The sequence below is a fragment of the Podarcis erhardii genome (assembly GCF_964252035.2).
Source record: "Podarcis erhardii genome assembly, chromosome: 15".
Classification (NCBI taxonomy): Eukaryota; Metazoa; Chordata; class Lepidosauria; order Squamata; family Lacertidae; genus Podarcis; species Podarcis erhardii.
The window spans coordinates 26,906,733-26,919,789 of NC_138505.1; the positions used below are offsets into that span (position 1 = coordinate 26,906,733).

General features: G+C 45.0%; 1 protein-coding gene across 1 annotated transcript; it reads left to right on the plus strand.

Annotated features, from left to right (window-relative positions):
- The first annotated feature begins 2,596 nt into the window (after window positions 1-2,596).
- DRG1 (developmentally regulated GTP binding protein 1) lies at window positions 2,597-11,604 on the plus strand. The gene is made up of 9 exons (XM_081842048.1): window positions 2,597-2,751; window positions 4,115-4,238; window positions 5,233-5,408; window positions 6,154-6,223; window positions 6,861-7,030; window positions 7,609-7,739; window positions 8,307-8,474; window positions 10,035-10,157; window positions 11,485-11,604. Exons 1-9 carry the CDS (start codon window positions 2,710-2,712, stop codon window positions 11,582-11,584), a joined length of 1,104 nt encoding a protein of 367 aa, XP_081698174.1. The 5' UTR covers window positions 2,597-2,709; the 3' UTR covers window positions 11,585-11,604.
- Window positions 11,605-13,057: the final 1,453 nt, after the last annotated feature.

Below are 13,057 nucleotides of genomic sequence, written 5' to 3' on the forward strand. Positions count from 1 at the left end.
GCAGGGGTAGCAAGGACCTCTGTCAATTAAAAATTGAAGGTGCCACATACAGGGCTGTAGCTAGGGGGTGGTGAGGTGCAACGATACAAAATTGGCTAAAAAATGTCCATAAACATGTCTATAAATACAAATATCGACCATTGCCTCATTAGAAAAGGTTTTAAATTGAGGGTGAATTGAATGGGTGGTGTTGGGGTTGGAGGAGAGGCAGAAAGAAGAGCTAATTTGTGGCTAGGCACAATCTAGACAGTTCTTCTGCCAGGGCGCAAGATCACCTAGCTACGGCTCTAGCCATATCCACACAACACCTATTAGCTCAGTCTCTGCACTAATGAGACAGTGGCAGGGAGATGTAAATTCAAACCCACCACAAGGAACAATTTTTTCTGCAAATAAGGAATGGGAAATTAGTAACCCGAGTTCAGTGCTGAGCTAGATGGACCAATGGTCTGACCCACAAAGCATTGTCCATTGTGAGTGGTTTGAGAGAGATCAGGGATCGGTCCCCTGCTTCTTGCCTGCTTCTTGCTTTCATGGCTCATGGTCAACACCTCACCCTTGGGTGGGGGGCTCAGTAACTTAGCAAATGACCATAGCCCCTGATGCTACAGTCCCTGTTTGACTTGGATTTGGGCGTATGAAATGGATTAGGGTACAGTTTGGAACATACAACCTAGGGATAGAGATTACTAGAGAGAGAAAATCTGAAAGTACTACGATGCATTAGCAATAAATATTCTAAAACTCCCAGCTTTTCAGTACTTTCAGTACTAGCTCCAGCTAAAAGAACTCACTCCCAAGGAATTGGCACACATCTGCTTCGCTTTAGGACAGATCTCCTCCTACACTGTTCATGAACTTCCTATTAGTGTGAGTCCTGCTGGCAGAATTGTCACACTTTGAGCTTTTGCGAATAGGTTGGGATTCTAGCTTTAGATCAAGGTGTGTATGTAGCATAGGATTTACTGCCTGCTTAAAATTGTAATTTGACTTTCTGAAACAGCATTTACATATTCTGTCATGTTCAATTCATATAATAAACCAAGCTTTATTTGTTAATGTGTCAAGAATCTTAATGTAAAGCTATTTGTTTGCCTCTAAAAATTACTGGGTTGCTCATCTGGCAGTTAATAGCTTGCTAGGGTCACTGGCCCAGAACACAAAGTAAAAGCATGTCGGGAGTTTTATTTAGGCAGGAAATGAGACAAGCACATATTCATAAATGGACACACGTTATAACTAGCAAAAGATCCCAGACCTCTTGTTAGTGTTTAAGGATACACGTGCTGGATGCATGTTCAAACACACAACTGTGGCACCCAGAAGGAAGGGGAAAGCAATTTGTACAATGACTTTTTCCATTGGGAGAAGTGGGGCATAAATTTAACAATGCATTTTCAGAGTCTTCTCTATCCTGGTGGACTTCAGATAATTTGGACTGCAACTCCCATCAGCCCCAGTCCTGAGTTGTACTCCAGAACGTCTGGAGGGCACCTGGTTGGAGAAACTGCATGATGATTCATAATAGTAGAGGCGGTAGCAGCAACATTGCACTATCATTACATCTCTGTGGTTGGAGGAACTTTTGGCCTGCCAGGTGCTGCAGAACTACAACTCCCATCAGCCCTAGCAGCCTTATGCAATGGCCAGGGATGATGGGACTGTAGTTCACACCTGGCAGGCCAAAGACTGCCCACACCTGTTGTATGGGGTACTGGGGTAGGAAGGAATTGAGAGGCTCTTGCCATGAGGTGGCTACAGTCAAGAAAATGGGTATCAACAGAGGCAGGGGATAGGAAGGGGATGGAAACAATATATTGTTGCAGTTACATGTCATTAGGTTTAGGAATAGTAAGCAACATGTTTTGGGGGTGGGGAGAGAATATAAGCCAGGGGTTCTCACACATTTCCCCCATAGATCCCTTCAAAATTTCAGAGGGTCTTGGCAGCCCACTTATTTTTTTCTGCCTGTTGTAATGCAAGGTTCTTAATTAATTAATCCATTACAGTATTATTAATGTTCTGTGTTTTAATGTCATAAGCCATCCTGTCATCTTCCGGTGAAGGGTGGTATATAATTTTAATAATAATGTGCCGTGTTAGATGCTGTATGGTTTTTAATTGCTTCTCTTATTTCTTATATTTTGTCTTTAATGATATAGTATTCCACAGAAGTCAAAACAGTACGATTTAAAACTATATTTTTATCGCTTCTGGAATTAAAATGAAAGATAAGGTAGACAATAAAAGGATAATTCTAAGTATTTAACGAGATGGACCTACCACCTGAATGAGAGCCGCAGTTTGGGAGCGCCTGACAGAAATAAAGCCTTATTTATTAACAGGTCTCTCTATCTGCCTTGTAGGCCCAGACCTGAGCGTAGTAGCGAGGGTGGGGTCTGTGCCTCCTGCAATACCGTCTCCCGGCCATTAGGCGGGAGGAGTCCTTACGGCGACGCTTAAGCTGTCTCCTTTGGTTTCCTCTCTGGCCTCCACTCTATGGTAGCGTCCTCGCTCCCCCCTTTCCAGGAGTCATGGGTGGAGCGTGATGACAACAGAAAGGCGGGGGTAACTCTCGCACTCCGCACGAGCCCCCCTGCCGGGCTTTTGTTAGAAGTCTCGCGAGAACCTGTGCTTTGGGCGCATGCGCCGTGCCACAGGCCTGAGGAGAGCCGTCCGTGAGGCACCACTGCCGCCGGCACCGCCATCATGAGCACGACGTTGGCCAAAATCGCCGAGATAGAGGCCGAGGTAACCCAACCAGCGGCGACTGAAAGGCTCCTCGGCTCTCCCTGTGGGGCCCCAACCAGCGGCTCCGCCCCGCCCAACTGGGCTGTGGAGGAGTCGTGGGCGCGGCTCAGTAGAGCCTCCGTGCACTGCGGCAGTCTATCTGCTGGGGGTCAACAATGCGGGAGGCTGGTAGAAGCTTGCTGGACTGAGGTCGAATAGTATTCATTACCCCCATCCTGGTGCTTTCCAGATGTTCCTGGAGTGCAGCTCCCATCCATATCGCTGAGCATTGCCGTGTTGGCTGATGGGATTCGGAGTCCCCAGCAGTACCTGGGAGACACCATGTTGGGCAAGGCTGGAGCCCAGGGGAGGGAGATACATTGGTACCTCGGGTTAAGTACAGTGGTACCTCGGGTTACATATGCTTCAGGTTACAGACTCAGCTAACCCAGAAATATTACCTCAGGTTAAGAACTTTGCTTCAGGATGAGAACAGAAATCGTGCTCCGGCGGTGCGGCGGTAGCAGGTGGCCCCATTAGCTAAAGTGGTGCTTCAGGTTAAGAACAGACCTCCGGAACGAATTAAGTACTTAATCCGAAGTACCACTGTACTTAATTCGTTCCGGAGGTCTGTTCTTAACCTGAAACTGATCTTAACCTGAAGCACCACTTTAGCTAATGGGGCCTCCTGCTGCTGCCACGCCACCGGAGCACGATTTCTGTTCTGCAACTCCCATCATCCCTAGCTAGCAGGACCGGCAGTCAGGGATGATGGGAATTGTAGTCCAACAACAGCTGGGGATCCAAGTTTGAGAAACGCTGGGCCTTAGACAGACCCAAGGAGGAGACAGCAGAGGAGGGATCTGTCCCAGCTATAGGCTGCAACCACTAGTAGTTAAGGCTGAAAGTGTGCAGCTCACACAGTGTCACCCAGGAAGCTTCGTGGCCAAGCTAGGATTTGAACCTGGATCATCCTAGTTCTAGACCAATCCTCAGGAAAACAATAATTGTCTGAAAAGTGGGATTAAAGTGCAGCAAATAAACATTTGACCCCTATCTTCCACAACACTGTTGGGTTTGAGCTCTGATTTAAGTTAAGCCTTGAAAATGCCACCCTTCCTTCTGCCTTTGTCCGAGTTTCCTACAGAGTAGAAACAACCCTCTGTAGTTCTTCTGATGGGACAGATACTCTTCCTGTCTCCCTTGCATGACTTGCAGACAACTCCTCACTCCTTTAAATCTCTTCTGTGGCAGGGAAGAGTGACCTATGCCCTTCAATGTAATATGCAAAACCTTGGAACAAGGTTGGTGTCACCAATCTTTCCCATAAAAGTCCTGGCCTTGTGCAGCCCTCCCTGATCTTTGTTTTCCCCCCACTCCACAGATGGCCCGCACGCAGAAGAATAAGGCCACAGCTCACCATCTGGGGCTGTTGAAGGCACGTCTGGCCAAACTGCGCCGAGAGCTCATCACCCCGAAGGGAGGTGGAGGGGGTGGTCCAGGAGAAGGTATGCACAGTATTCCAAAAGGATGGAAATGAGTGGCTCAATCCTCAAGTTGAAGTTGGAGATGGAGCTGTTTTCCTCTCGTTAGTAGAAAAAAGAATATACAAAATACACCAAAAATATGTGCACTTGCTTTGGAAATTATACATAATTTTTATTATTTAAGATGCTGACTGTAAACTGCTGAAGTAGTGACTAGGAAGAGTAGTGACTGGTTTGAGTACTTCTTCCTACTGTTCCCCCATGCATGTTTATTCAGATGTTGAACACCTGAAGGTGGCTTATAGTTCAGGATTATATGTACACTTGATGTCATGTGCTTTCCTTCCCCTCTCCTCCTCTGGTGATGTAATACAGATTTTGCTTCAGTTTTCAGTTTGCCACAGTTGCACACTGTGTCTGAACCCTAAACCAAACATAACTGTGTGTGAATCCTAAACATAGTTAGTCTTAACTATGGTTTATTGTTGAATTCTTCATAAACCATAGTTGGCTTGTTTCAGTAAACTATTGCTGAGAGTAACCCCAGTTTGGACATAAGACTAAACTTTGGTTTGTTAAAAACAGAAGCAAATGTTTCTGATCTCCTTGCAGCCATATTTGATCAGGAGTTGGGCTGGTGGGAAGTTGCAGGGATTTAAAGTCTTCGCATGTAATGCTAAACCATATGCCAGTGTAGCATCTGATTGGGACCTGTATTTATTACGGATGAGCAACACTTTGAGGCTCTGACACTTAAATAAAACCTGTTAATAAATCCTATGGGCAGATAACAATATTTCTCTGCTAGGATACCAAATCTATCTCAGGCTGAAGGTATCATCCAAGGGGGCTCAGCCTGGCTTGCTGAGATGACTCTTCTCTGGCTTTCTCCAGAGGTCTTCTCCCCTCCCTTTTCATGCTCCAACTTCCTGGAGGGGCCTGGCACAACGAAGGGGCAAGTGTAGCCCATCTCTTCTGTAGCCTGTCAGTAACAGTACTGATTTCTGCATTGAAGGTTTTGATGTTGCAAAGACTGGCGATGCCCGAATTGGTTTTGTGGGCTTCCCATCCGTGGGGAAATCCACTTTGCTGAGCAACCTTGCTGGAGTCTACTCGGAGGTCGCTGCCTATGAGTTCACCACGCTGACCACGGTGCCTGGTGTGATTCGATACAAAGGAGCAAAAATACAGGTGAGCTCTCTAGATCTGGGGTGGGAGTGTATGTGAAGGATGAAGTGTATGAAGGGCCATTTTTTTCCAGTACATTTCTGGTCTAGGTGGGGAGATTTTTTTCCTTTTGTTTAATTAGAGCTCAGTCTGTACATAAAAGTGGATCTGCTTATTACGATGGTATCAGCTGACTTTTCCGAAGTCAAGCCCTCTAGCATAGTATATTCTAGCTATACCAGGAACAGCTTAACAGGATGCCCTCCAGGGATTGTGAACTATAACTCCTATCAGCCTGAGCCAGCATGGTGAGTGGTAAGGGGAGTGAGTGGTAAGGGGTGATGGGAGTTGTAACCTAACAAAAAATTTCTAGAGGGCACCATGATGGCCACTCCTGATCTACACTGTTTGGCAGCAGATCTTCTGGAGATACTTATGATGGTATCATGTTTGTCATTAGATGTACAGGCACAAAGGGTGACAAATATATAAGTTAGCGTTAAATGGCAGCGGAATGCAAAAGTACAGTCTCTGACACTTCAATTAGAGCTTAAATGTAGGCAAAACAGAGCAGTAGTAATTGGTGACAGACTTCCTCAGCAAAGCTAAGATTATTGTGTTATTTCCTGTCATGGGACAGGAAACTTTTGCCTCTATTCAGACTCAGGTGAATGAAGCTGATCAATATTGTTAAAATGATTCTGCTGGTGGATTCTGGCTTGCTGATTTCTATATAATGGGTTTCTTTCCTCTTCCTTAAACCCTACAGCTTCTGGATCTTCCAGGAATTATTGAAGGTGCAAAAGACGGGAAGGGTCGTGGTCGCCAGGTCATTGCAGGTGAGGTTGCTGCTCCAGTATCAGAAATCCTTCTCTGCCCTATCCGTCCTTTTGTGCTTTTGGGAGGGAGGAATCTTTACAGATATCTATCTTGTCATTTGATATGTTTTGTCCACTGTGTTGTATTTTGTGAATGTTTCGTCTCCATAGAAAGTAGAGGTTTGACTCTTTCCAGCTTCCTTTGCTTGCACCTAGAATCATAGAATCATAGAGTTGGAAGAGACCACAAGAGCCATCGAGTCCAACCCCCTGCCAAGCAGGAAACACCATCAGAGCACTCCTGATATATGGTTGTCAAGCCTCTGCTTAAAGACCTCCAAAGGAGACCCCACCACACTCCTTGGCAGCAAATTCCACTGTCGAACAGCTCTTACTGTCAGGAAGTTCTTCCTAATGTTTAGGTGGAATCTTCTTTCTTGTAGTTTGGAACCATTGCTCCGTGTCCGCTTCTCTAGAGCAGCAGAAAACAACCTGATTTAAAGAGCACACTTTATAAGGCATTCTGGCTTGGAGAAGCAGATTGCAAAACAGGACCGAGAAGTGCTTGGCACAGGATGCAACTCTTTCTTTCCAACCTCTTTGAAGAGGCAGAGCAAGCGTTTTTTTCAATCCTCTTCTTTCTTTTCTTTCTTCTCAGTTGCTCGAACCTGCAACCTTATTCTGATAGTCCTGGATGTCCTGAAGCCCCTGGGACATAAGAAGATAATTGAGAATGAGCTTGAGGGCTTTGGGATCCGACTGAACAGCAAACCTCCCAACATTGGCTTTAAGAAGAAGGACAAAGGAGGCATCAATCTCACAGCCACCGTAAGCAGGCCTGGGCAGAAAGTGTGCACGCCTCCTGCCTTGTCACTGTGACAAGGAGAGAGTTCTTTGGATAATCTGAATGCTCCTCTGACTGTGCCTGGGTAGTTTTGGAAGAGAGCTATTTATTTAATTACATTTATCTGGGGACAGTCTTTGCTGATCTGGGCGAGGATCCCATGTCTAATGGGGTCTCGCTTTGACATAGATTTATTTGTGAGAACAGTAAGAGACTTTTCCTTGTTGCAATGGAAAGGGAAGTATGCTGTGGCATTAGCTGCTGGAATATGGCTAGTTGTACAGAGATGAGAGTCTCATCTGTTGCTCTACCCATTTTTGCCTCTGGCTCTGCCCATCACTGACATGAAGCCCTCTGGCTGAGAAAGGTTCCTGTCTGATGGTCTGAAAGGTTCCTGTCTGATAGGATTTTCAGATCTGTAGAGCTGGGACTTACTAATTTGGTTACCACAAGAAAAGAACGGAAGCTTCTTCAAATAGCTCTAATGGAATAATAACAAACCCAAATCTGCTGGGTTCTCCAGAGTTACTTACCTCCTAAATATCTTTTGTTCTTCCATTAGTGCCCACAGAGTGAGCTGGATACTGAAACTGTGAAGAGCATCTTGGCGGAGTATAAAATTCACAATGCTGATGTCACACTGCGTAGCGATGTTACTGCAGACGACCTCATCGATGTGGTTGAAGGAAACAGGTAGTGTGGTGAGGCTTGTGAATCAGACTGGTTGAAGAGGTTTACTAGGCTGTTGGGGTTGCTTATACTGTGTCGCAGATGCCTTTCAAATTCTTCAGGGAATCAAAATCCAGTGTGCGTTTTATATTGTGCAAAGCAAGCACTTTTATCAATATGAATGCAGACTGTTTGGGATGTGCTGGGGGGTTGTGTTGTGGGTTTTGTACTTTTGGAAATCCACTCTTGAGGAGGGTCTGATTTGTGAGGAGGCCGCCTGCCCTCCCACTCAATTCCAGTAGCAAGGAGCTGTGTAATTGCTCTTATAACTGCTGAAAGGTGTGGAATAGTTTTCTCGATGGAAGACCAAGAGTGCAGGATGGTCTTCTTTGTTTTGGAACACTGGAACAAGTGCCAAATCTTTGTGGACACATGTGGGCATAGTAGTTTGGATGTACATAATCTTAAGGGCTTATTCCAAAATACACCTGTCTTGTAACCACGATCATTCAGGAGGGACAGTAGAGAGTAATCACTGTTTTTTTAAAAAATAAATGTGTGTTGTCGGTGATAATTTATTCACTCTTACAGAGTTTACATCCCATGCATTTACGTGCTGAACAAAATTGACCAGATCTCCCTTGAGGAACTAGACATAATTTACAAAGTGCCTCACTGTGTTCCAATCTCTGCTCACCACCGGTGGAACTTTGATGACCTCTTGGAGAAGATCTGGGACTACCTAAAACTTGTGCGAATGTGAGTCAAGTGTTTTGCATTGTCCAGGCTGAAAGCATCTCTGGTTCCCATTCACTTGGAAATCTGCAGCTGCATTCCTTCCCCACTGTCCTGGTTTGAGCTGGTTGACTTGCAGGCTGGTCTTTGAAGTTTGCTTCTCTTCCTGCTTTCTTGCTGTAGTCATGTTCTGTCCCATGGTGCCACATGTAAGCCCTAAAATAGCTTTGGACAGTTGTAAACAAAACCTTTGTACAATTTGGCATCATTGCAGTTTTCTATGACAGGATAAATGTGGTAGGTAGGGTGATGCCTTCAGTAAACAGAATGGCCATTCATCGGGAATGGAGGGAATGGTGGAGGACAACACATGAGCCACTCTGGACTTTAAGGGCATGTTTCAGTGCAAAAAAAATGATAACTTTATGCACATTGAAAATTGGCCTGACATTGAGAAGAGTAGGTTAGGATCTTTCTCTGTTCTCTGTGTGCTGGGAATTTTTTTAAATTTTTTTTTTTGGGGGGGGGTACAGGTGAGGGTTTCTTTGTGCTATCCCACCACTTGAATTCTGAAGCACTACAGTTCAGACACAAGGATTTATCTCATCTGTTTTCTGTTGCTGCAAAGCAGCCTTCTCCATCCTTGTTGGAAAACCTAGAGAGCCAGTGTGGTGTAGTGGTTAAGAGTGGTAGACTCGTAATCTGGTGAACCAGGTTTGATTCCCCGCTCTTCCACATGCAGCTGCTGGGTGACCTTGGGCTAGTCACACTTCTTTGAAGTCTCTCAGCCTCACTCACCTCACAGAGTGTTTGTTGTGGGGGAGGAAGGGAAAGGAGAATGTTAGCTGCTTTGATACTCCTTCGAGTAGTGATAAAGCAGGATATCAAATCCAAACTCTTGTGCTCTCCAGCTGTTTAGGGCAGCAGCCCTAGCCAGCAGCTAGGGATTATGGGAGTTGGAAATCTGAAAACATCTGGATGGCACCAGGTTGGAGAAAAGTATTCTAGAGAGTATGACCTGAACCAGTGGGTTCAAAGTTCAAGAAAGAATTTCGATAAAACAGTAGAACTTTATGTCAGCACAAGTTATTTGGAACAGCTTGCGTTAATGGAGATGGGGGACTCCCCTGCCCTGGAGCTTTTAAGCAGAGGCAGGCTGGCTGGCTTCCTATCAGGGATGCTGCAGTAGTGGGTGTCCTGCATTAGAAGAGTGTTGGGCAAGATGACCTCTGTAGTCGGTTCCAGCTCTATAATTCTGCAAACTATTACACACTCCTCCTTTCTGCCAAAGGAGCCCAAATGTGGCAAACACACAAATAATAAAGGCAATTAAAAACATTTGAAAACAATTTTAATATAGCTGCAAACTGGGAGAGATCTCTTTTTAAAAGGCTTGTTGGAAAAGGAAGGTTTTTGAGAGGCACCAAAAAGACAATGGAGATGGCCCCTTCTTAGTATTCAAGGCGACGGAGGCCTTAGATGATGAATCTTTGCCCCGGGTAGAAGGCAAACCTTGTTTGAAATGTATCTGTGTTTTAACGTGCTGTAGCATCTCCTTTTGATGACTCTAAATTTAAATTGCAGTTACACAAAGCCCAAAGGGCAGCTACCAGATTACAGCTCTCCCGTAGTCTTGCCTTACTCTCGGACCACAGTGGAGGATTTCTGCATGAAGATCCACAAAAACCTGATTAAAGAGTTTAAGTAGTAAGTACGGCCTACAAAGCAGCCAATTTTGCTCCCGCAGTCCTTGTAATGTCACAGCACCAGGCGACAAAAACATCAACTCAGGCTTCCTTTCAAATAGAAAATGACTAGGCATTGGGAGGTTCAGCATTTCTGTGGGAAATTAACTGTAGTCTTTTGTCTGATCGTTTTTCTATTCTCCTTGTAGCCTTAGACAGCCTCAAAAGCACTGGGTCACAAATACATGGCTTTTCGATATGATACAATAACTTTATTTCATTCAGTTTTGCAAAAAAACCCCAAGCCTTTGAAGGATATTTCTCATAGTACTATCACTGTGATGGAACAACTTGTACTTTGTAATTGAAAAGTGTATCAAAGGGCAGGGAAGCCATTGCAGCAGAAGGGAAGATAACAGTTCTTCGTAGTGGAAGATAAGTTGCCCTACGGAACCAGAAAATAGATTGTTACAATGACATGCTACATGGGGCTACCTCAAATACTGTTTGGAAGCTCAAGCTCATCGGTAGGCAAACTAAGGCCCGGGCACCGGATCCGGCCCAATCGTCTTCTAAATCCGGCCCGCGGACAGTCCGGGAATCAGTGTGTTTTTACAGGAGTAGAATGTGTGCATTTATTTAAAATGCATCTCTGGGTTATTTGTGGGGCATAAGAATTCGTTCATTTCCCCCCCAAAAAATATAGTCCGGCCCCTCACAAGGTCTGAGGGACAGTGGACAGGCCCCCTGCTGAAAATGTTTGCTGTCCCCTGCTCTAGCTGCTACTGGGCTCTGGAGTGGCATGCAAAATCCAAATCATATTATTCTCTGTGAACTGCTGTGGCTGCCTATTCTGAGCAAGGTTTTGATACCGACTTACAGGGTTCCAAAAATAGCTGAGTTGCTTGATGCTTGATGGGGCACATCTGTTGGTATCTCCCAGGCCACCAGTTGAGATCTTTGGAGTAGGCTTCTGTCATTTTGGGCGAAGGAAGCCTGTGCAGGGCGTCCTTGAATTTATGAAATTTCCTGTTAGTAAAGATGTGTCAGGTGTCATTATCACTTGTTTTGTCATTTCCTGAAGGTAGGCTGATCATGTCTGTATTATCTTACTGTTGCTTTGTAGTGGTTTTTTAATAGCCAAAATTCTTTTATAAGTCTTTTGTTTGCTGCTTGTTTTATATTTTATTTGTGAGGCACTCAAGAGAATTAAAGAATAGCGGCCAAGAGAGATTAGTGAGATTCTCTGACCTGTAGAGAGTATCCGAATTTCTGGGGAAGCCTCACTGCTGCTGATCTATATAAACTGTGGAAGTGTAGTATCTCAATTAAACACTTTTCTTTTTCAGTGCACTTGTGTGGGGCTCATCGGTCAAGCACAACCCACAGAAAGTTGGGAAGGATCATACCATGGAGGATGAAGATGTCATTCAGATAGTGAAGAAATAAAAAGCTCTACTGGGCAATTAGTCATGACTCCTTCTCCTCAGTGACTGTTCAGAAGCTTGTTCTATTTGCCGGATGGTTGAATGTGTGTGTGCTCATTCCTATCTTAATCCTTCTAGGAAAGTCAGGGGTATTAGCCATGGGAGCAATGAAAATCTGTTTGCTGTGTGAGGCCTTGGTCTCTATTGCTGTTTTGACTGACTGCACAGCCTCACACTAGGGCGGGGGGAAGCCAACCTGCAGCTCCTCGCCACCCACAGCTAAGACTGTAGCTCCAAGCAGCCAGCCTGGCAAGAGGGAGGCACAGCCCAGCAGCTGGAGGTCCACAGCTTCCCCATCCTTGCTGTAGTGTAGATAAAACACACAAGGAAGAAAATGTGTAAGCCTTCTGCTTTGCTTTGTGCATGAGGGGCATACAAAAGTAGCATTCTTGTCATTATATGCTTGTGTAAATAAAGCATGCAGATAAAAACTTGAATATTAATTCCAGAATGGTGCTCATGCCTAGAACCTAAACACAGTGTATGCCTATAACAAGCTTTTGCGAGTATGGGTTAAGAGCTTTGCTTTTTTCCACCTCACTCTTCCCCCAGGGATTTTAAGACTGGCACCTCTCATTGCTGTTTGAAATACCTAGAAATGTTTTCTTCAAGCTTTTCCAAAATTGACACAGCTTTGTACAAAAGGCGTCTCTGGTATACCAGTGATGATAAACAGCTGCCTATAGAAAAACCCACACATCACGTGTGTGCAGGAGCCCATTCCTGCTCCCCACTGAATGTGGCATTTAGATACAAGAGTTGCCCTGATGGTGGTGGAGGTAGAATTTAACTATCAAGATTAGACAGCCAGAAATAACCTTATCCTCACCCCAGCTGCTAGATGCGAATGGCATAATTTATCTGCATTATGTGAAGTTATTCCTTTCTCACTGCCTAGCATCAGTGGATGACCCCTACTTCCTCTAGTGTTTATACAGTAGTATCTTTCTTTAGTGCCCAAAAAACTCAGCTGTGCCTTTCAATAAAAAGTTTCTATTCCCTTGTTGCCACCAGGTGGAATAGTGATTATTCAAAGTGAAATGCGAGACAATCTTAACATGGGTGGTTAGGAGAGGAGCAGGACCCTTGTTTCTAGCTGCTTCCATGTAGTTTAAGGGGTCAATGCCTATAGCACACAACAGGATTAATTATAGAGTATTAGTTTTGAGGTGTCTGCCAAGATTAAGCTAACACCAGGTGCATTAACACCCCATTAGGTAGTCCAAGCCCAAGCTCCATTAGAAACTTCTAAAGCTGCTACTGAGAACTGCTGCTCAGCCCATTCACAAGCATCTTGCAATCCACACATTTTGCCACCTTAAAGGTAAAGGGACCCCTGACTCTGGGGTTGCGGCGCTCATCTTGCTTTACTGGCCGAGGGAGCTGGCGTACAGCTTCCGGGTCATGTGGCCAGCATGACTAAGCCGCTTCTGGC

What these genes read in the sequence shown, in the direction of transcription:
- DRG1 (XM_081842048.1), top strand. Translation starts at nt 2,710, where the DNA reads ATGAGCACGACGTTGGCCAAAATCGCCGAGATAGAGGCCGAG. An exon ending in AGGGGGTGGTCCAGGAGAAG is followed by an intron (nt 4,239 to 5,232) that starts GTATGCACAGTA and finishes TCTGCATTGAAG; the next exon opens with GTTTTGATGTTGCAAAGACT. An exon ending in ACAAAGGAGCAAAAATACAG is followed by an intron (nt 5,409 to 6,153) that starts GTGAGCTCTCTA and finishes TAAACCCTACAG; the next exon opens with CTTCTGGATCTTCCAGGAAT.